The sequence below is a fragment of the Haemaphysalis longicornis genome, unplaced genomic scaffold (genome assembly GCF_048455015.1).
Source record: "Haemaphysalis longicornis isolate Haplotype H1 unplaced genomic scaffold, Haemaphysalis longicornis Haplotype H1 scaffold_8, whole genome shotgun sequence".
Lineage (NCBI taxonomy): Eukaryota > Metazoa > Arthropoda > Arachnida > Ixodida > Ixodidae > Haemaphysalis > Haemaphysalis longicornis.
In genome coordinates this window covers 115,879,295-115,903,241 of record NW_027526445.1, presented here as the reverse complement: position 1 = coordinate 115,903,241, position 23,947 = coordinate 115,879,295, and the positions used below count along the sequence as shown (strand labels likewise).

Sequence of the window (23,947 nt, the reverse complement as noted above, 5' to 3'; positions counted from 1 at the left end):
AGATCAAGGGATGAGGCAAAATAACGTGTCCAAGCCTCGTCATATTATTGATTTTATGGGACTTTCAAGCGCGGTGTTTTTCATTATGGCGCTGATGTGACAGAAAGTGGGTTCACAGTATTTCGCTCACCGCCATGTAAATGCGTCCGAGCAGGGATGTTTCAAGCGAAACATAAAACGACTGATAATAAAAGTAACCCACAATGTACCAACGGCGCACCTAGATCGCACGCGAGAAGTAGCGCGGAAAGTATTCGGAAATTCTTGGCAAAAAAATAATTGAAGAAAGAGTTTACATCATGACCTTCCCTGATCCGTGGGTTGATAAGAAATCAATTTAAAATAACTTGCAGCCGTTGTTGGGAACCATACGCGGAAACTCCTAGTATTGATTCTTGATTTAAATGCGTTAACGTTTCCGACAGCCCTTCTCATTTCATTATGGTGTGCAGTACAAAAACTTGCCGTAATTGGGAAGTGCCCTAGAACAAAGATCGTTTTCTGTTTCCTTCTGGTATATGTGTTATAACGACAAATGTTACAGACCGTGGGTTATAAGGTTGTTCTAGATGTAAACCGGAATATGCCAAGACTGTATTTAGAACTGAATAAGCAAGTGATGCCTTGACTGACTGTCTAGATATCATGTGGTGAGCGAGCATACCAACTGAGAATACTTTGCCGAACGGTTGGGAACACGACGAAACCGGAGCATGGCTGCTATGGTGCCCTAACTTTTCGCTGGCTTCGCTGACCTTTGCTCCATCCTTCCAATCATTTACATCGCTGTAACTTTGATTTCTCATGTCTGCCTGTTGCGAGTGTGCCTGTTTTAATTTACATCCTCGTTTTGTGCGCTCGTCAAGAAGAGCTCTGAAAAAAACATTTGAAAGGAATCCCAGTGCAACACTTTATTTTGAAAGTCCCTCTTCGGCTCTCTAATCCAATACAATATAAAAGAAGGGGTTAAAATAGTAACAGCAAGAATAGCTACTTGTGCGATCTGTTTATATGCAACGTTAACAACGCCGCTTCCTCTCGCTGACAGATCCCACCTGTTAGATCTCCTGGTTCCAAGAGCGACTGCCCATGGCATGGCCACACGGTAAAGAATCTGCATAAAACATAAACGATGCAAAACGTGATTCTGAATACGAGCACATATTTACGCTGTCTGTATACGCCGTCGTGGGTAGTCAGTTAAAAAATGCGCGAGTCCTGCAGAAGCTAAGAAATATTGGGCATTGTCTTCTCCCGGCCAAACATAAAGAGGTTCCAGGTGCCGTGGGCATCAATTAACCGCCCTGCTTTAGAAGAACTATTAAGGGATATGTTGGTTTTACCATTTCAGATATCAAAAAATCCCATTTTTGGCATAACGTGAAAGCATACGTTTTGTTGCAAAGAAACCCCAACATCTGTACAAAATTCTTAAAATGCCTCCCTAAATACTGACTATTTCGTTTTTTCTAGTGCATAGAATATTGGGAGGGCAGTCGCAAACTTGCATAGCTATTGTATTCCTAAAACATTTTGGGATTGCGCAGGCATCTCAACACAATCATTATACAAACCCACATCACGTTGACCGAAAATTACTATTTTGGAACGGCCGACTGCTACACCTACCCTATGTCGGCCACGACGAAATCGCACCTTTTCAACAACAGTGTTCCGACCTTGGTAAGTGCAGCGTGTGCTTACTTTTAAACCCCCTTAGCGCGCTCGATACGCTCGCTATTAATTAGCGAATGAAATGCCCCAGAGGTTCAAGTTGGAACTGCTATCCTCCCCACTCTGCGAATCCATCCAAACGATGCGTTGCTGTGCACGTATCGGCTTGGGGCGTGCGAATTCGGGGGAGTTTGCGGGACACTCCCTGGCGATCTCCGTGGGGTAAGAAAGCAGGTTTCAAAACGGAAGAGTCTCCAGCGGCTGGAAACGAAAGTGGCGGCTTTGCGACTGAAAGCGCGGGCCGTCGAGTACCTTTCTCAGTACGCGATGACGTGTCCGTTAGGACAGGCAGAGAGCCCTGACCTTAACGACTAAGGTCAACACGGATGGCTCCCGACGCAGATAGCGGTGTTCGTGTGCATCTCCCTGTGGTAGAATGTGCTCAGTCTTTGTGCATCAGGCCACCGTGGCCCGGCATACAAAAATTTTCCCTTTGCGATCGTACCTCCCTCGGTTTATGCCGAGAGCTTTGCGCTACTAGTGTGGAGAACGAACGGTTCGTAGTTGGACTCCACACATCTGAGGTGAGTAACAGGAATTCTTGGCATAATTTATTGAAATCAAGGATTTATACGAAACCTACAACAACCCCAGGAGAATATTGACACCCCACCAACAAAAAAAGTCTACAACCGTAGAACGCCCTCCCTCCAACAATACCCCCACCACATTCACAGGGGGATCTGGACACTCCCCGAAAATGGAAATTTGGGTGAAGCTCTGGCTGAGTTGCAACACCCGAGTTTAGGTCCAAACGGCCGTATTCGGTTACCAGCTGTTAAATTTAGCCGTAACATTGGCGTTGTGTGGCATACGCAGTATTTGTCGCAGGGTCCTCGATTATTTTCGTACGAGGTAAAATGAGTAGGCCGAGCACCGCCTCTTGTTTTACAACATTGATGTTGCGTTGTTGAGATAAACAATCACGACGGGTTTACGGTACGTTCGCATCTGACCAAATTCAGGTAACGGTTTTCTTGATCATTCTTTCATATCTCTACAGTCTCATCCAGGCTAACGCTTTGAATTAAAAAAATCTTCCTGAAGAGCGTTAGGTAATCTTGGCTTATATAGTCTGGTACGATAAGGAACTGGGTATTTTGCACTGATTTGAACAGGTGGCACCGCAAGCATTTGCTTACGCAAAAAATGCTGTACTAAAACCATGGAAAGTCGCGTCATGACGATTGTACGCTCCACCTTACGCCCCGCAATACCCTAACCTCCGGAGCACCCAACTAATCTGCCAATGGCGGGGTCAAGCGGTGGGAATGTTTTACGTAGCACATTAGAACCCGAACAAAGCCTGCGGGCCCGGTTGCTTGTGGGCTGCCGGATGTCTTCCTTCATGACTCAGGTGTGTAAATTGTAGTCGCCAGTTCTAAAGACAATAGTGTTTCTTGGGCTAATGAAACGTGCAAGCTTTAGCATCCCGGTTTGTCTGGCTGTCTGTCCCTCGATACAGCGGCCAAGCCATACTTCAAGAAGACAATATATGAGCAAAACGTTTTCACTCTAGTAATTTAGGAAGATGCTTGACATTTGTTCCAGCACAGTGTAGCACAAAAATGATTTTTGACTTATTTGCGTAAAAGCGTGAAGACGCAGCGTGTGTTTGCTGTGATACTGTAAATAAAAGTAAATGTGGGCTGAAAGTTTCCTAGAAAGAAAACGAAATGCTGTAAAAACAGTGTTCCAACAAAATACAAACAAGGCTTGCGCCCGATTCTCTTGTTCACCCTGTAGCGCTACGTCTCAACAATACCCACAGATGGCGCACCAGCAGTTAAAACTCGACAGTATTGAACTCCGCGAACCGACAATATATGAACCGAGACAGGAGCTGAGCAAGGTGAGACGTGGGCGGACAAGACAAGAGAGCCAGTTACGCGATGGGGGCGCCATAAGACTGTCAAAGCACGAAATTTGCTGCGACCCGATCAGATTCTGGGTAGTTTTAAAGCAAAGCTTTAACAATTTCGTCCAGCGGTTTCACGGAGCATATGCAAGTTAACCTTTTGTCCTGAGACACACACCCACGTACACACCCCTCGAAGCGCTGTAATGAATGTTTGGCCGGACCGCGTAGAAAGTCACGAACCAGGACTACCTTCTCGCAAACGCGCACATACCAAATATAATAACTGGATTGATGTACAAAGCAGAAATGGGTCCTTAAGAACACGACGAACTACACGCAGAAACACTCAGGTGCAGAAGGTTGCGACAAAGTTATGAAGTCATGCGCTCACTGCCGACGATCGGAGAGATGAGCTCATGTCTGATGCGACGACTCGGAGACACACTTCTCGTGTCTGGCCACGGAGCAAGTTACTAGAGTGGTTGAGGAGGTGTCTCGCTGGACAAGTAGATAGTGGTGCCCGCCACGTGCTCAGGCTTGCACGTAGCTCAGGCCTGCATCACAGCCCGGCCGGCCGCGCTGCCCGTGCGCTACGCCACCGACACACCGCTCACTCCTCTGGCGCACCGGCTTCTCGTGGTAGCGCCGAAGACATTCGTCGAGCGTACACCTCGACGGATGGCGTTCGTCTCGCTGACAAGCGGGTGGTGGATCGGCCAGCAGCGACGGCGACGGTCGTCGGGCGTACATCGCATAACACATGGCAAGAAGAGTAGAGTAAACCGACCGGAAAAAAAAATACTTGTCGAAATCCAGACTTGGACGTTACACAAGTGACACATATAAGCAGATTCAGTGGAATAGCTTTATCCAGGTTGCACTTAGATAACAACATGAAACACACTCACACCTGCTCACTTGCTATTGTGGAGCTGGTCTGACGAACACGTCTTCCTACTTTGTATTACTATATGTAACGGACGCGAGGGAACACGAAGAAAACACTTCCGACAACTTTAAAGACTACATGTTCCATTTCACCCATAGTTATTGGGATCGGACGATTCATGAGCCCTCGTATTTCCACGTTTACTATTTATCACAAATAAGTTTCATACACCTCATAATGCATCATGCGTAACCATTGCCTCGCTCGGCATATCAGTGCTTTTAGTATTAAGTGCAGCGCACTTTCTGGGCTCGCCTTGTCTTAGCAAGCGCTAACGGTCGATGCGACTGTCAGAATCAGACGGCGCAGCGAGATAACGAACCAAGGTTAAGCATTCGGTACCTTGGTGAGGGAGTCACTCTGAGGCATTGAAAGCCCCGCATTTTAAATAGTCATAACCGTTCAAACATCGTGAACCGCTGGCGCTTGTGATACTTCTCTGCGTTATGTAGCGCAACGAAAACTGCGGGTACACTTCAGGCAAAATCGGTGTATATAACCAGCAGCCCTCCGTTCATTTAGTTAGGAACACTCGTTGGTTTGGTGTTTACGAGAGTAAGGGAAGAAAGCGGCCGCCCAAGAAAGAAATAGTGCGTTCGAAAGACGCAGAAATGCTCCAACAACGCAAGAAAGAATTGGTGCATTCGAAATGACGCAGAAAGGCTAAAGCTGCACAAGAAAAAATTATGCGCTCGAAATGACGCAAATCATCTCCAGCACACGAAATTAAAGCAAGCGCAAAAAGACCAGAACTCCCGCTGGCGCGCTGGTACAGACAGGGGGCGCGCGAGCACTGCGAAGGTAGAAATTTGAAACGCATTGGGTGGCAGAAGTAAGCGGCTAACGGCGCTGTAGCCCATTATGGCGAGTCACTGCTTTGTGCTTCCGACGGCGTTCGTATTGAGAGAAACAGCTTCAACTTTTAAAAATCTTCTACTGTGACTGCCACATATTAGTTACACTTAAACTATATATCTCTTTATATTTACACTTTTCTTGGCGTTTTTTGAATAGTTGGGATCTCGCCACTCAAAAGAATATCATTATAAAGTGACACCGTAATCTTGGGGCCCACTGCCTAGTGGTTTCCTAGCAGAAGCAAACAGAAAAGCATGGACAGTTTGAAGTGCAGATAACTTGAGGGGCCAGCTTGTCGTAGCCCATCCGATTTCACGTACCTAGCCACCACACTCACTCGGGGTCACGCATCCAAACGAAGTCCCGACGCGTCAGGCACTCAAAGACAGGCGTCGAAAGGATACCCGCTTCTCCCTCGATTCAGCCTTCCAGCCAAAAGTTGTGAAGATACTCGAATTCGAGTTTTATATCTTCAAAGTTCTTTGAAAGTCCTGGAACCCCACGCACTTGACATACAGGCCACATTGTTTACCGCGAACAACTCTGCAGGTACATTTAGGGGAAAATATATGCAATTAACCGGGAGTGTTCGAATTCATTTAGTTCGTAATGCTTTAAGGGTAACAGAGTGGATCCCCAGAGAAGGCAAGCGCTGCAGGGGGCGGCAGAAAGTTAGATGGGCAGATGAGATCAAGAAGTTTGCGGGGATAAATTGGTCACAGTTGGCACAGGACCGAGGTAATTGGAGAATAATGGGAGAGGCCTTTGCCCTGCAGTGGGTGTAGACAGGCTGGTGGTGATGATGATGATGATGATGCTCTAAGTGTAGTGTGTCTTCGTCTCACATAGATGGCGCCAGGCCGATGATCAACACTAGGATTACAGCTGTCCCAGGAGAGTGCGTGCGAGCACTGGGACGGCGGGGAAATTGAATTGCAATGAACAAGGTCTGTTCAGTTTGTAAGAGAGTACTGAGACAGAGAGGTCAAAAGCTTGGTGAGGGGGATAGCACAGACCAGAAAAGGGCGCCACAGCCCTCGTGGGAACCATTCCACTGCACGTCCGAAAGCCTTCATGTTGAATGCAATTGCTTTAATTTTGTGCATGAGCCCCTTCGTTCCTACCGGTCTCACCCGACTACAACACCGCAAATATTTAACGGGTAATGATGCAAGAAATGCAGAAAAAGTAATGTACTTTTAATTAACCAGAAAAATAATTCACTCCAACGTGTAAAGACGACCATGATCCGTCAATAGGAAACTTCTCGTTCAACCATCGCCATCGTTACTGGGAAGGTGCCTGATTTTTTTTGCCCGAGTTTCTGAGACATGTTTTTGTTTTCTTTAAGCTACCTTTTTAGAACCAAGAAATTTCCACAATATCAAAAAACTGGCAAGAAAACTTCCGCATTGAACAGGTTTCCCTTTCACTACAGTGGACAATCTACTGATCCCATATATTTTACTGGCCACCAAGCTTAAGTGAAAAAATACGCCATACTAAGGTCAGAAAGATGACGTACCAAAATCGGGTCGCCATCAGCACTGGGCTGCTGCCGTTAACTTTCATGCAGCCAATGGCCGAGAAGATGGTGGAGAGCTTGCGGAGGAAAGGCGACCTGTTCGACATCGTGTTCACCTCATCAATGGGCGTCATGGTGTACAGGACCAGGGGCCCGAAATTGACCGGCTTTAAAGAACCCTGCGGAAGTTTCCTGATGGGCAATTTCGATATGTCTTGCGAGAACGACACCATACTGAAGAAGACGTTCGACGACACCGAGATGACTTCGTACGGCGTGGACACAAAGGGAGAATACCTCATCACCTTCGACGACGAGCAGGCCATCCGGGCTAAGGTGAGCCGAAGATGCTTGCTGTTCTAATTTCTGTCTGTATGAAAAAAAGGCCGTAGCTGCGATCACGCCGGAGCGTTTATTTCGACCTTTTTGCTTGAATTTACATCTCATGGCAGTTTTAGGAAGAACCAGCAGAGCCCTTGCTTTTTCGGTCAGCTGTAATGCGACAGTAACTCGGAGCAGATCCCATTCGGACTTTTCAGTTTCCCGCAGCAACAACTTCACAACCTGTAAAGCACTATTCTCCTTAAAGGAGCCATGAAGAGAAAACAAAAGTTTGTTTTATTCGAAAGATTAGGTGTTTCATAGTACCCCAAGCGCTTTCCCGGAAGCAAATGATGCTTTATTCACTGAGAAATAAGGCAATTTAAGTCAAAATTTTAAATCTCCCGCTAAAATTGCACATTCCGTGACGTGAACAATGGCATCATAGGAGCCGGTCCATGAAACAGATACTTAGTATGTCGACTCCATATAGCACCCACACGCGGGAGTCGACCGAGACGGCGGCCATTTTAAAAATACTAGTAAAACCTAGTGCACCCGCAGCCCTAGTCATGGAATCGCCTGATCCGGAGAACAAAATTCTCGCCGAGGAGCTAGGGCTTGCATTTAACAACCTCACACCACTTGAACGCTCAATGCTTCTAAGTGCACGAGCGGCAGGAGTTGTGGGATACGCGGTCGACGAGAAAGCGACCATTCCGCGATAGCCACAACAGACGAACGCCCTGCCGTCGGCACCGCTGCCTCGTCAGCCCCGTCGCGACGGACGAATACAGACTGGTACGTATGTGCCGTATTTTTATTACGGTTAATAATAGTTCAATTTCAGTAGCAGTATCGCTTATGCCAGTTGGCCGGTGTCGTGTTTGGAAAGCCGTTCGCGCGAGCTCTCTGCTTTGACCAGAAAGATACGAGCGTCAATGCGCGGTGTTTACGGCATTTTTTCCCTCCAAGGTCAGAGCGATTTGACGAAGTCGGCGACGAGTGCAGCATGTCCCAGGAGTGAGCTAACGTAAGGGTCCCTGCCGTAATCACTTCCTCGGAAACGAAGCGAGCACACTCGTACTTCCTTTAGCTCTCTTTCTCCTCCGTTTGCAAAGTTCACAAAACGTAGCCACTTGCTTCGCCGAGGTTCGTCGTTGGGCAGCACATGAAAGGAGATCTCATCACCGGCGGGGATGTCGCACTCCCTCGACGATTTGCCCGTACTACATGGGCATTTCAAAAGGCAGCAACGAAATTTCATTGTAAAGTACTCGAACAAACTGAAGTTTTCAGTGGTTGTAAACTGGAAACGAGCTCGTAACGACAGCAGCAAGCCAACACCCTTCGAAACTTATGCGACGACTGGCACTATCTCGTCGCTTCTTGCTGTTCCTTACTCCCGCCGTTTCTATTTTTACCTGTGCTGGTTGGCGATATGACGGCCAAGCTCCTGTGAAGGGATTACGATACGAAGCAAGGTCGCGGCTGTGCGTGCTGGAACGGTTCGTTGGTCCCGAAGAGTCTCGAACCCGAAAATTCGTCTGCGCTACGGCGAGATGTCGAGCTCGGCCGGCGCTAGTTTCGTACGCATTGGCGCACACGCTTGCGTGTTCGTTCGGAACTTCAACCGTTTACTCCACCGTTCTTTGTCATAAAAAGAATGTGCAGTATGTTTCACGGGCATTTAGCTCGCTATGCGAACTGTAAGCCGTGCCTAACATGCGTTTGCTTTTGCCGGCCTCCGCCAATCGCAGAGCATTCTCAAGTGACATCACAGGTTCTGTTGCGGAAAATTAGCTGGTGGGTCGCATGGTCATTTCCTTTTTTCCTAATTATGTAGCTTATTTGAGCGAAGTTTGCGTTATAAGTGGTGTCGTTATGGTTCTAACGAGGCAATCTTTCGAATGAACCAAACTTGTGTTTTCTCTTCATGGCTCCTTTAAGAGCAATCCCAACACTGGCAACGCTATAGTAGTGGTTGGAACCGGTGAAAAGATATACGGACATGTGTTCCAACCAACGGTATGCTGCGGTCTGTTTAAGACCGCAAGCATGGAATGTGTCAATGCTGCACGTGGGTTATCTGCAGGAGTTGATAACTGGCTAAGCCACGGAAAAGCATGCATGTTTGCTCACCGCGCGGCAACCGTTTTTGTGTTCTAGATGAAGGACGAAGAAAACGCCACTGTGTCGGTATATCGCCATCCGTTAAACGTTCCGAGGTGCTAACAAAGTTTATGCCCCCGGGCAAAGTTTTAAGTTTCCTAGAAAACACATAGCTTCGAAACAATAAACGCGAAAATATTTTTCTGGAAGTTCATTTTTGTTGAAAAAAAAGAATGTTCATCATCTGGTTATTAATCTTACCGCGAAGGATACATACAGGAAAAAATTGCGCTCTTTTTCACTGCCTTCAGCCATCGGATGAATATAAGAGCAGTAGGTAAAATTTTTTCCAGGCGCCCCTTCCTTTGCCCGCTCTTTAAGATTATCAAACATGCCATCACTCCTTATGGTGGCGACAAGTATGAAAGTAATCGTTAGTTTCCCAGTACGTGTACAGCGGACTAGTCTAGGCCTTCTATTTCTCGTATAACAAAAGAAATGGTGTTTTTTGGGAGGGCGAATAGCGGTGCTAAGGTGACCACGGACCAAGCTGAACGGTCGTTCCGGCGGGCAGGATCAGAGGACTATGGCACACAAATACTAGAAAACCAAACTCAGAAACAGAGAATACAACAATTCAGCAATTCCAGTATGGGTAAAGTTTCTATTTGTTTAATTCTTTCTACAAACCAAAAATAAATACATTACCTTTTTTTAAAATTATGTGAAGGGTCGTCAGAAAAATGTTCCGGCATGGCTCCAATAATATGTGCTTTCTAGAGGTAAAAACTTGCATTTGGCAAGAATATTGGAACGCGTCTGACCCCCAAGCCTTACTTTTAATAAGGCGAAGCACCTTAAGGGATCTGGCTATCGGCGTCTCCTGTCGCCGTCATCATTTCATGTTGTCAAGGCACTGAAACAGCGAGACACTCGTTTTCCAAAGCTTCATGCTAGAGCGTAACGTGCACTGAAACGACACTACAGGATACTCCTTTCCACCTTTATGGATGAAACATTTAACATAACATAACATTTCACCTTTACGGGTGAAAACGCGTATTATAACAATGCACTGGGACACTCGTTTTCCAACACCTCGGACTACAACGTTTTATCTCTGTGGGAAAAACACGTGCTAAAAACAAACACGCCACGCTCCTTTCCCAACGCCTCGCGTTTAAACGTTTCATGTTCAGTTGAAAAACGTGTAACGCAATGGTCGTCCCGTTTCTTCTGCAGCGTCTCCTTCCGCGCTTCGCCAGGGACGTCCAGTGGCCCATGAAACCAAAGCTGTACTTCCCCTTATTAGCAAGAAATCATCATCATCATCATCATCTGCATCAACTACCACAGCTTACTTAGGTTTACTGCCGGAAGAAGACCTCTTCCATTGACCTTCACCCGCTCCTGTCCTACGCTGCACTAGTACAGTCTTTGCCACCGAATTTTCTTATTTCGTCCCCCTATCGAGTTGCCCTTTCTTATCCCGTCTCTTGGTGTCCAGTCGGTTGCCCTTGTGGTCCACCTGTTGTCAGTTTGTCGTACTACATTACTAGTCTCAGCCCCCCCCCCAAAAAAAACGAAATAAAAAATAAAAATACTGACTAAGAAGGAGCGAGTACACCCAACACGCGCCAAACATTTTGACAATCACAGTGGCCTTCCGCGTATGGCATCACATTGCAAGAAATGTAAATCACGGTGAGGTAACGCGACCGACGGTTTGCTAATAGAGTCGTTCCTTTCACGCGCTATCTGAGCTGCCTCACTGATTAAGCACGCTTGCTTGTCCTTAATTATCTCGTCTACTGTGGTGCCAGGGAACTGCGGAGTGCAACCCCTACACATGCTGACGTGGAAGGGAGCGCTCGACGGTGTGCATTCTTTCGTCCCGTGTGTTTCAGCTGCGCTAAATTTGATCATTATATGTAGCGCTCTTTTCCTTGAAGCACCTCTGAACCAGTACGCAAACCGGTTCAAGCTTGCGAAGCGGTCCTGGAATCGGTTCAGAGCAGGGTTAAGTGGAAACCAGAAGTGAACCGGAACCACATGAATTTCGTTGGGCCCGAACAGCACCGAACCGGTTTTTTTTGCCCGTTCGACACACACACACACACACATATGAATATATATATATATATATATATATATATATATATATATATATATATATATATATATATATATATATATATATATATATATATATATATATATATATATATATATACTTGCACCTCCTCCTGTGGTAGAGGTGCAACTTCCCTACCTCTGTTCCGCCAGTCTTGGCACAGCTTCGGCGAGGACGTCACACCCATCGCGGGACGATGCCACCAACCCGTGAGCCTGCATCCCCCAACCCGATAGTCATTGTCTCCCCAGCTCGTGAACCCGGCTTTTTCTCTGGCGCTGACGATGAGGACATTGATCAATGGCTCAGCATGTACGAGCGCGTCAGTACCCACAACCGGTGGGATGACACTTTTATGTTGGCAAATCTACCCTTAAATCTGAAAAAACCCGCTGTGGTGTGGTTCGAAACCAACGAATCCAGGCTGACCAGTTGGGATCAATACAAGCAGGAACTGCGCGATTTGCTCGGTAACTCCGTGGCGCACCAGCTTGCCGCAAAGTAAGACCTCTCCTCTCGCGTCCATTCATCCACCGAGTCGTACGTGGCTTACATTCTGGACGTTTTGGCGCTCTGCTCAAAAGTAGACCCCACCATGCCTGAATCCGACAAGGTTGGGCACATCCTTAAGGGCATTGCGGACGATGCTTTTATTTTGCTGATTTTTAAGGAGTGCACCTCCGTTTAGTGCATGTTGAAGGAATGCCGCCGGTTTGAAGAAGCCAAGTGTCGTCGCGTAGCGCACTCGTTCACCCGCCTCCCTCACACCGCGGCAACATCGTCGTGTGCGGATGCGGCAACGCCACCCCGCCCACCTCCGACCGATGACCTGCCGACTCATACCGACCCTCTGACGACGATAGTGCGCCGCGAAATAGAGGCCATGGTACCGGCTATCAAAACCTCAATACGGCCATGCCCGAAATCCTCGACTGTTGCACTCATCCAAGCAGTCGTGCGTGAAGAAGTCGCCAACCTGCGAATTCATCCTGTGTGTTCACTGACGTGCTCGCACGCTCCTGCAAGCTCCTCCACTCCCTTCACACGGAGAGGAATGCCAAGCCGTTACGACGCCCCACCCCGTTACGGCCGCCACAGCCCTACCGAATGGCGCACCGCCTACAACCGGCCAATTTGCTTCAATTGTTCGCGCGTCGGGCATGTGTCTCGCTACTGTCGTTGCCACTGGTCGTCGCCGCCGCAGCCAAGGTTTCCTGATACAAGCTATTCCAGCGACAGGACCCACCAATTCATGCCTGGTTACCACCAGCGTGGCGTTTCCGGCAGTTCCCTGACCACCCGTTTTGGCCGCTCCCCGTCCTCACAACGTCGGCAGTCTCGTTCGCCTCAACCCCGCCGCCCTTCCCTGCCTGCTTCTTACGCCGCTACCTCCTCGGAAAACTAGCTCATGCAGCGCTCCCGGAGGTGATGCTGCATGTTCGACCTGGCCCGAAAATCCTCTCTTCACTAATACGACGAAACACAATCTCTTGGAAAATGATATTGACGGTATTCGTGTGGACGCCCTCATAGACACCGGTGCGAACATTACAGTTATGAGCTCGCCCCTTCGCCGCCACCTGCACAAAGCTATGACGCCTGCTCCTTCAAACGTAGTACGAGTCGCCGACGGCCGGACACCTACCGTAGCAGGACTCTGCACAGCTCGAGTTGGCATCGCAGGGCACAAAATACCAGTTCAATTCACCGTCTTGGACGCATGCCCTCATGAAATTATTCTTGGTCTAGACTTTCTTACTGACCACGCCGCCCTTATAGACTGCGCCTCCGGCATCCTCCGTCTTGACCTGCCGATTGGTCGTGTTGGCGACACTGAACCTTATCACCGTCTATTCTCTGCCGAACACCTCCGATTAGCTCCAAAAGCCATAACCTACGTTCCTTTGTCCCCGTGCCCACCTGTCCCGGACGGCGAGTACATGGTATCCCCTCTTACTGACGTTCTCCTACAGCACAACGTGGCGCTTCCTCATACAGTCGTCACGGTCGCACAAAATCAAATAAGCTTGCCGTTCTTGAATATTGGTCCTTCCTACCAAGTGCTTCCACAGGGAATGTCACTGGCCACTGTTTGTCCGCTCGATGGATGCCAGCTCTCTTCTGTGTCCCCTGATGTCCCTCCAAGTGTTCCCGACTGTCCGAAAGATCATCCACCGACCTCCGATGACTTAACAAAGATGATGTCGTCGGACCTTTCCGCCTCACAAGCTCGCCAACTGCATGAGCTACTGGCATCCTACCGGGACATCTTTGATTTGGGCGACCGCCCATTAGGCCAGACTTCGGAGATAACGCATCGTATCAACACCGGCGGTGCAGTCCCGATACAACGGCGACCATATGGGGTGTCTCAAACGGAACGAGCAATCATCCAAACCGAGGTAGAGAAAATGCTGAACAAGGACGTCATTGAACCTTCTTCATGTCTGTGGGCATCACCAGTCGTCTTGGTGAAAAAGAAAGATGGTTCGTGGCGCTTCTGCGTTGACTACCAGTATTTGAATAGTCACCAAGAAGGACGTTTACCCGCTCCCTCGAATAGATGATGCCCTCGATTGCCTTCACGGTGCGTCCTACTCCTCGTCTATCGAACTACCATCTGGCTATTGGCAGATTGCTGTTGACGCCATTGACCGCGAAAAGACCGCTTTCGTTACGCCGGACAGCTTGTACCAATTTAAGGTCATGCCGTTCGGTCTTTGTAATGCTCCTGCAACATTCGAAAGGATGATCGACTCACTTTTGCGCGGTTTCAAGTGGTCGACGTGCATCTGCTGCTTGGATGACGTCATCGTGTTTGCCCCAACGTTCTAGACACACCTTCAACTTCTTTCGGACATCCTTGCGGTCCTCCGCCGTGCCGGCCTCCAGCTCAACGCGTCGAAATGCCATTTCGGCGGCCAGCAACTTAAGATCCTGGGACATGTAGTGGACGCTACCGGTGTCCGACCTGACCCTGACAAGGTGCGCGCCGTCAAAGAGCTTCCGGTCCCTCGATCTGCGAAGTACGTTCGCAGCTCTGTTGGCCTATGCTCTTACTTCCGCGCTTCATCGAGAACTTCGCTGACATAGCCCGCCCGCTCACGGATCTTCTGAAGACCGATTCCTCGTTCTCGTGGGGCCACGCAAAAGCCACGGCTTTTTCCTCGCTCATTGACCGTCTGACCCGTTGTCCGAGTTTGGCCCATTTCGGTGATACGGCTCCGACAGAAGTTCGTACTGATGCAAGTGGGCACGGCGTAGGAGCTGTCTTGATCCAGCAACAGGCAGGTGGCACCACTGTGATAGCGTATGCCAGTCGCCTTTTGAGCCCTGCCGAACGCAACAATTCCATCACTGAGCGTAAATGCCTCGCACTTGTATGGGCTGTCAGCAAGTTCCGTCCGTACTTGTACGGCGAAACATTCGCTGTAGTTACGGATCACCATGCGTAATGCTGGCTTTCCACTCTGAAGGACCCCACCGGACGACTTGGTCGTTGGGCATTACGGCTACAGGAATACGACTATTCGGTCGTCTACAAGTCTGGTCGCATGCACAGGGACGCGGACTGCCTGTCTCGTCACCCTGTTGACCCCCCTGACCCTCGAGACAATGACGACGACCCCGGCGTATTCGCTCTGTCGGACTTGCTCAACATTGCTGAACATCAGCGCGGTGATCCGTCGCTTTACAAGATCATCCAATGCCTTAGCTCCGAGCCGGCCGACCCTTCTACGCGTGTATTTATTCTTCGTGATGGCATCTTGTTCCGCCGAAACTTTCGCGAGGACGGGCCTGACGAGCTACTTGCAATGCCTCAGCATCTCCGCTCTGACGTCCTCCGCGAGCTTGACGACGCGCCCACAGCTGGTCACCTTGGCGTGGCTCGGACTTACGACCACGTGCGTCGGCGCTTTTACTCGCCGGGACCTTACCGGTCCGTGAGGCGATACGTCACGGCTTGTGATCTCTGCCAACGCCGAAAAACGCCTCGTTTGCTTCCAGCCGGCACCCTTCAACCAATCGATTTTCCCGCAGAACCATTCTTCCCTGTAGGAGTGGACCTTCTCGGCCCTTACCCCTTGTCCTGGTCGGGCAACAAGTGGATTGCTGTCGTTACCGATTACGCTACACGTTACGCTATCACGCGTGCCCTCCCCACCAGCTGTGCCACAGACGTAGCCGACTTCCTCCTACATGATGTAATCTTGCACCACGGTGCTCCTCGTCAACTGCTTACGGATCGTGGGCGGTACTTCTTGTCCCAAGTTATTGCTGACCTCCTCCGTTCCTTCCGTACGAAGCACAATCTTACCACCGCCTATCACCCGCAAACAAACGGACTTACTGAACGATTCAACAAGACGCTCACGGATATGCTGGTCATGTACGTGTCCGCCGACTACCGTGACTGGGACGTACTACTACCCTACGTTACGTTTGCTTATAATTCTTCTCGCCTCGACGCTGCAGGCTACTCCTCATTCTTTCTTCTTTTTGGGCGCAGCCTGCCTTACCATTTCACACCGTGTTGCCTAACTCGGGGACGTTGACAGCCGAATACGCCCGAGACGCGGTAGCGCATGCTGATTTGGCCCGACAGGTTGCCCGCGTCAGGATATCGACTGCACAAACAGCCCCGAAAGGGCGCTATCACAAGCACCATCGCGAAGTGTACTTCGGCCCTTGCACTTTGGTACTCCTGTGGACCCCATCGCGCCACGTAGGCTTGTCTAAAAAATTGCTTTGTTGTTTCACGGGCCCTTACCACCTCCTACGCAGGGTAACTCCCGTGACCTACGAAATTGGACCCCTCACACCTTCGCCGTCACCTCATTCAACGTCGCAACTTGTGCACGTCTCCCGTCGGGCGCCCTACCACTCCCGCGATACAAGCGGCCTCTAACCTTGTTCCGTTGTTTGCACCGGGTCGGTGCTCTCGCCGCCGTAGGTTATGTCACGGGACCTGGCACACTGGCAATCCAGGTGTTCAGCTATGGCCAACCTCTCCTCCAGGGATATGCGCCACTGCCAAGCTGGTACACAGCCTGAGAGACGACGACGACGCTGGGAGCCTTGCGACGTGCGCGCTGTTCCTGGGACATTCGAGCTGCTTTACCCACCGGCTTGTATTTGCCTGTCAATACATCTTATTACGAGCAGTGCCTTCATTGCCACGTCACTATACTATATATATATATATATATATATATATATATAGTCTGAAAAGATAAAAACTCACACAGAGCGCGAAAAAAATAACGTTAGTAGAGACAGGGACAAACGAGAATGACGTAGAAAATAAAAATAAGTGTACTGACGTTTCAGGGAGAGGACTCCCTGAAGACAGGGAATCCTCTCCCGAAACGTCAGGAAAATTATTTTTATTTTCTACGTCATTCTCGCTTGTCCCTGTCTCTACTAACCTTTTATATATATATATATATATATATATATATATATATATATATATATATATATATATATTGTAGAATTTCTTTGAATGGGTCGCAGCCGCATCGTCATCGACCGCCATAGGCCTGGTGTGGCCAGCCATTGTCTTGAAGGGACAGAGGTCAATCTCCCTGTGCTCTGGCATCATCGTCATCTCTAGGGGCTCACGAGCGCACGCATTGCTTCTTCGTCTTCTCTTTCCGCTTTGATGTTCCATTAAACATAGACCTCGATGGTCGTTCCTCTCCCCCTCGACGCTTGAGTCTTGTCCTTGGGGGTCGACGGATCCCACAACTTGGTGCCGAAACGACCCGGGACTCGTGTCTGCCAGGCCGACACCGACAAGCAGGACCGATAGCTTTTCTTCGACGGCTTCTGCTTGACTGACCGGCGGACCTACCTCCAAGGACCAAGGATGATTTCAATCGAGCGCAAGCTGCGGCGACGAACTGCCCTTCGCGACAAGCTTTCCGCCTTCTTGACGGAGATAAAAGACGGCCTCCGAAGTGGCACCCTGACCACGGCGATGGACGCAGCAGTATCCTTGGAGAGGATCGAGGCCATGTATCGACCCATCCTGAAGCTGGACGAGGACATTTTGGGGGACATCATGGACGAAATGGTCACCGAAGAGACTTCCAACACGACTTCCTACAACGACAAGGTGGTGAAGATAAGAGCGGAGCTTCAACACAGATCTCGAGGCGAACAGGCTGGTGAGTCGCTCGTTTCGCCTTCTTTAAAGAGACCGCCGCCTAGCGAAATCGCAACCACCAAAACGAAGCTACCGACCATAGAACTGACGAAGTTTGATGGAGACCGTCATAATTGGACCAGATTCTGGAGTCAATTTGAATACGCCATACACAAGAATTCGGAACTGCGAGCGACTGAAAAGTTTCATTATTTGACCAGCCTGCTTACCGGATCGGCCGCTTCCGCAGTAACTGGGCTCCCCGTTACAGAACAGTGCTATTACGACGCAGTAGAAATACTCCTGAAGCGGTTCGGCGATCAGACTAGGATTGTTCAAGAACACCTACGAACAGGAATTTTCGAACATGAACATACTGCAGCGTTCCTGCATGCCGCAGCTCCCGACATACGAAAGTGCTTGTTTTGTTCCGCCTCACATGACGCAGCGTCTTGCGAAGCTCAAGACGTAACCATGGAACATAAGAAGAGCCTTCTTACCAGATACGGACGTTGTTTCCGTTGTTTGACCCGAGGACACATCGCCCGCAAGTGCAGAAAGAGAATTGCCTGCCTGCGCTGTAAACGACGACATGTCTCCTCGATGTGCAACGCAGATCCGGACAGCCATGAAAAGGGACAACTTATATCGGACCCCCTACAGCTCCTCTCAGGAAAAACAGGTAGCGCGATCCTCCTCCAGACGCTGAACATCCAGGCTTCCGGCGCCCGTAGCGCCGAAAGGTGCAGGATTCTGTTAGACGGGGGAAGCCAGCGGAGTTTCATCACTACCGCAGCCTCTAGGAAGTTAGGATGCGAATTTCTTGGAAAAGAGGTCCTGACTGTAGGAGTATTCGGAGGGAAACAAACTAATGAAACTCTAAGAAGAGTTCGAGTTCACCTGCTTGACCCTACAGGTGAAAAAGCACTCAGTGTCGAGGCACTGGAGGTTTCGTCGATCTGCAACCAGATGATTCCTGTTCCCGACCAGAACATCATAAATGTTTTAAAGTCGCACTCTATCGACACGACAGCTGTACTGAGCGGATCAGGAAAAAACAACGGCATATCGATTTTGATTGGTTCTGACTTCTACTGGGACATAGTGACAGGGAACATAAAAACAGTTGGACCCACCATGAAAGCTGTAGAAACACGACTGGGCTGGACAGTTCAAGGACGTGTTCAGAATACGCCGAAAACAGTGCACTGTAAGAACGTCGTGGTTCTACACGCGAGCCTGCCTGGTGTACCTTTCGCTCTCGAACGATTTGGAGAATCGGAGGCCACAGTCAGTAAAGATCCAGTACGCGCTTCAACTAGGGTTCAAGTCTCAGAAAACGCACGATACGAACACGCTCTTCCTCGGAAGCAGGACATCGACCTATCCGACAACTTCGATGCAGAAGAGCGATGTGACCAGTTGGTTAAGACCCCGGATAAGGGGCAGTGTTGCTCAAGAAGCGAGAACCTGACTGACGCCCTAAAAAAAGGAATAGGAGACCAGTCGATGCTACAGTCCCCAACGTAGTGGGAACAATCTACGTGGATGTCTTCGCATCGGGAGCTCCAGAAATCAAAGATTCCTCTCGGGCTGCCACAGAAAACAGCGGAGGAGGCTAGTGCACCATACTTCACCCTTCAGTTATTGATTTCGAAGTCGGTGAACGTTACCCGATCGAACCAGGCTACCCTCTCAACGTCTCTGCCCTTTAAAAGCATGCTGGCTCTACGTACTTGGCGGCCGGGAAGATGTAGAATCTCTTTGAATGGGTCGCAGCCGCATCGTCATCGACCGCCATAGGCCTGGTGTGGCCAGCCATTGTCTTGAAGGGACAGAGGTCAATCTCCCTGTGCTCTGGCATCATCGTCATGTCTAGGGGCTCACGAGCGCACGCATTGCTTCTTCGTCTTCTCTTTCCGCTTTGATGTTCCATTAAACATAGACCTCGATGGTCGTTCCTCTCCCCCTCGACGCTTGAGTCTTGTCCTTGGGGGTCGACGGATCCCACATATATATATATATATATATGTATGTATATATATTTACCGGACTGATTAACCGAACCATCAACGCACAGCCCAACCTGGTAGTTCTAGTGGATTGAAATATCGAGTGTGTATATCTATCATGGCGTGCGGGTTCAGTAAGACGAAAATTTACTAAAATACGACCCTTGTGGAAGAAACGGGGAAAATTGCGTTTTCCTAAATTTGTAATTATGTCGCACGCCCGTTCCTATATCGAAGTTGTTTTTGCGGAAATGGTAGCCCGTATATCTTTAAAATTAGTCAAAAGTACAATAAAGTGGGTGTCTTTGAAAATGTCACAACATATGTTTCATAGATTGGTACATCCACTTATTGATTGCTGATCACGTTTACTCATACCAATGCACAAAACATATTTTAAGGACTTCACTTCAGGACACCACCCAACGGTCAAAGAGGATTTTGTCAAATAACACCCCCGACGCGCCGAGAAAGCCTAACACGTCATGTACACGCAGAGCCAAACTGTTATTTCTAGAGGATTCAATTTCGGGAGCCTAATCCTTTTATGGTGTAAGAGCTTAATGTGTTTTTTTATAATATGTTCGAGGCAGTAAAAAGCGTTAACAAGCTTGAGCACACCTTCTTTTATCTTTTTCTCCCTGGCGCTTTGAAGCATCAAACGCATTTTATAGACGTAGGGTACACACACAATTGTCTACAAAATGGTTTAAATGGCTTATACATAGTAGTTCTTAATAGGGAAAATCAGGGTTGTATCAAAATAACGCATTTCACAGATTACTCAATAAGTGTCGAACACGTTGATTCATTCATTTCGTTTTTGATTGAAAACTTTGCTCACGCAAATCTTTAAACAAAATTTTGCGATTTTTTCGTAAGAAGCAGAGAAAAGGGCGAGTACAAGTTTTGAAACTAACCCCACCCTTCATGAAATGTAAAGCAGTGCAATTTTCGCGCCTTTGAAATGCGTGCGCTCTCTTGTGATCACAAGCCGCCGGGAGGGGCCAATAATATTTATTATAAAAGCGTGAGTGCCGTTTACCTATCACACTTTGCCAGTTAACAATTCACAGCGGTATAGAGAGAGAAATGACATTTGTTGACATAAAGAATTAGAGCGCGTAGGTCGGCACTATCATTTCGCCATCACATCAGCCGCTTGAACAAGGTGCTCCTGTAGGAGCTGTGGTTCTATCGGCTCAATGAGTTCATCCACTGGTCCGGTGGAATCATTGAAGGAAATGGGCCTCCGATATAGTGAGCTCATAGCTAGGCATAGGCAAGAAAAAAATGAGCACAAAAAAGATGAACCAGTTACGCGCGTTGTTCATGTGCGTGAGTTTACGTGTTCATGAATAAAAATGTGGAGGACCCCGCTGGCACCTAGCGGTACACCTTCGCACGGAGCGAAGACATCGGTTGCGGAAAGTCAAGGAGACATATTTCAGTCAAGCAGGAATAAAACAAGAATACCCACAAAATGAACCATGAGAGAGAAACTACACGCGAGACGTTAGAAGCGTACACTCGGAGACGCGATATCGAAATATTGTTTGCGCATAAGTCTTACTGTACAGGTAGTCAAGGCATCGATCTCACCGCGTCCGAAGTCAGTCAGTGGCTCCATCCACCAATATCGGTGACGGGAGCTGGAGCGACGGCGGAGAGCGCTTGTGCTCGTTGTGGCCCCTCTGCCATATGCCGCGCGATTGGAACGCTTTCCCGTTGAGGTTACACTGCGGTCACGTGATGAAGTGCTGGTCTGGTGCCCTTGTCGCGTGGCACACGCCCCACGTCAGGCCTTTGATGATGGCCGAGGATCTATGTCCACGCTCGGGCCTGAGCCGCGATGCACCTTGAGAACTCGAAGAGCATGGCCAGGGCTCCCCGGAACACTTCTGAAGGTTTACCAAAACGGGCCCGGGACTCTGCAAGGGAAAAGATCGGGCGGTCAGAACTCCAGAAGTGAGCAGCCCACGCACCTCAGCAGCCTTCACGCGATTCCATGAACCAAAGCCGCTACAGAGCTCGCCGTTTTTTCTTTCTCATGTTCACTTGTGTCACATCCCGTTCGTCTCTGTGCGGGCAACCCCACACCGCCACCCTTGATCCCAGTGCATCACACCAACGTCTATAGCGAATACCCTTGACAACACATTTACTCCGCTGTGAATTCCTGCGGTATTTGTAATTCGTTATATGTTAGACAAAAACCACTTTCTCGAAAACCGTTTAAAAATAGTGATTTATTTTTCCTATTTATTTATTTATTTATGTATTTATTTATTTATTTATTTTTCGTTCGTTTATTCATTCATTTTTAATTTATTTATTTGACTTTGAATACCGTTAGCCCGGCTCAGGCTCCGGCAAGCAGCGGGCACACAGTTCCCAGTACCTGCATGTACTTAAAATCAAAAGTGTTCTCATTTATACCTGTTAAAATATATAGGTGCGACCTCGTTCCCGAATGCTCTACTCGGTTACATTTTCTTCATTTCTTAGTTGAAAAAAGGCAATGACCCAACAAAAATTCAGGTCTTTCCCCTCAGCGAAAAATTAACCGCGAAGGTGGGCGCAGCTAAAGTAGTATATGGAAGCATACAAGTTTATAAGTAGCCCACGGCAAGTGTTGGCCACTGAACGTTGACGCTGCTCCACACGCGCCATCACCACCACTACTGCCGTTGTCGCTTGAGCTCTTCTTCATGCAGTAGTTCTCGGAAGGCGTTCTTTATTGCGAAAGACTCTTCCTCGCTCCTTCCGATGCACCTTCATAATTATCAGTGTCGGCCGATGCGAGGCTGTGATCATGTGATCTGAAAATCCAGCCAAATGAGTAGCCCCGCGTAAAGGCCTCCAACGTGCTTTTTTTAGAACACACAACGCGATGCCCTCTGGGAGTGTTCTTCGCACGCGGGACCGGCGCGTATTCCTTTTGCTGGCCGTCTATTTATTGGAAGTGCAAAGTCAAATATTTATTTTTCACGGATGGCAGTTTCTCATTCGCATTACTTGTCCTTCAGTTTGCTTATTCTGGCCAGCGAATTTTTTCCACGTATGATTTCTCACAACATCTCTTCTTGTTTTCGTTTCCTGCTTTCAGCTGGACAAGTACCTGCATGGCGTATCGAACGGCTGGTGCCTCTACGAAATTGACCGTGACGTCTACTGGAACTGCCCCACTCACCCATCAGCTGATCCACTGCAGCGCGTTAAGAATGTCTCCGATTATTTGAAGAGCACGAACCCATGAACTTTGGAATGATGTAGTTGAGTTCGAGAATTTGCACATGTACATAATACTCTTTTGTTAAGCGCGGGTTCTAAACATTTTATTCACTGATAACGTGAAACATACCGTCTTTATGTACCCACGTTCTTGAATATGCATTATCAAGAAACGCATTGATTCGACTTGGATTTCAAGTTATTAAAAAAGTGGTGTAATATTTTACTTACACACTAATCCCTAAAATTTGTTTTTTTTTCTATGTTAATAACTCTACCGCGGAAGACAGGAGTTGAAAAGTGGGCTGCACCTTCATACAGTAATTAAGCCAGTTCTACCAGGGCAGAGATTGACCGGGGTATTGAAACGTTTATGTTGTTACTTCGAAATATCTTTCAGCGACGCCGTGCACACGGAGCGCTGCTGTTTACTGCCGATGTTTTTGACTCGTCTACAACAAGCGGAACACTGGTACGCCATTGTAGCCCGCAATAAGGATGGTTCGGCTAGCGGCGTCACAATTAGCCACTCGAGAAGGAACTGCGTCTGTAGCACCCATGCTTGCATTAAAAATACTGTGTGCTACCACTAGGGCTTCGTGTAGTCTATCCACTTGAATTCGTGTACTGCGGTCGAATGCGCATGGACGTATGACTTTTTACGCCGCAATTTGTAAAGGTGAAGTCATAGCACAGAAATATCACCTTTCGAACTAACGGGTATACCCAAAAAAAAAGCTTCAGTATGTTTATGATGTCCTCTTTCATTGCAGCAGGTGCTTGGTCATGAACTGAATGGCGCGACCACTTTATGGTAAGCAGAGGAAGCCAGTGTTTACGGGGGAGGTATGTATGCTTAACGGCCCTCCCCAGTGGTTTTCATTCCTGTGAAGCCGCTTTAATCGGCACCACTTCTGTGGTTCTCCTCGTCTCCGTCTAATCTCATTTCCCAAGTCTTATAGCCTTCGCCACAACCGACGCCTCTTTTAAAACCAGCGCAATCGGCTCAAAATGCCGCTACCACCGTTATCAGCAGTTACCTTTAACTCGCAATGA

The 23,947-nt window shown here is 48.5% G+C and overlaps 1 protein-coding gene across 1 annotated transcript; it reads left to right on the top strand.

Moving 5' to 3' along the window:
- The first annotated feature begins 645 nt into the window (after positions 1–645).
- LOC144148450 (uncharacterized) lies at positions 646–22,916 on the top strand. The gene is made up of 4 exons (XM_077679988.1): positions 646–650; positions 1,548–1,683; positions 6,979–7,263; positions 22,767–22,916. The coding sequence occupies exons 1-4, from the start codon at positions 646–648 to the stop codon at positions 22,914–22,916; spliced, it is 576 nt and encodes a 191-aa protein (XP_077536114.1).
- Positions 22,917–23,947: the final 1,031 nt, after the last annotated feature.

Bases quoted from the DNA above. Each gene is read 5' to 3' on its own strand.
- LOC144148450 (XM_077679988.1), top strand. The intron at 1,684-6,978 runs GTAAGTGCAGCG...ACTTTCATGCAG, and splicing joins ACAACAGTGTTCCGACCTTG to CCAATGGCCGAGAAGATGGT. The intron at 7,264-22,766 runs GTGAGCCGAAGA...TCCTGCTTTCAG, and splicing joins AGCAGGCCATCCGGGCTAAG to CTGGACAAGTACCTGCATGG.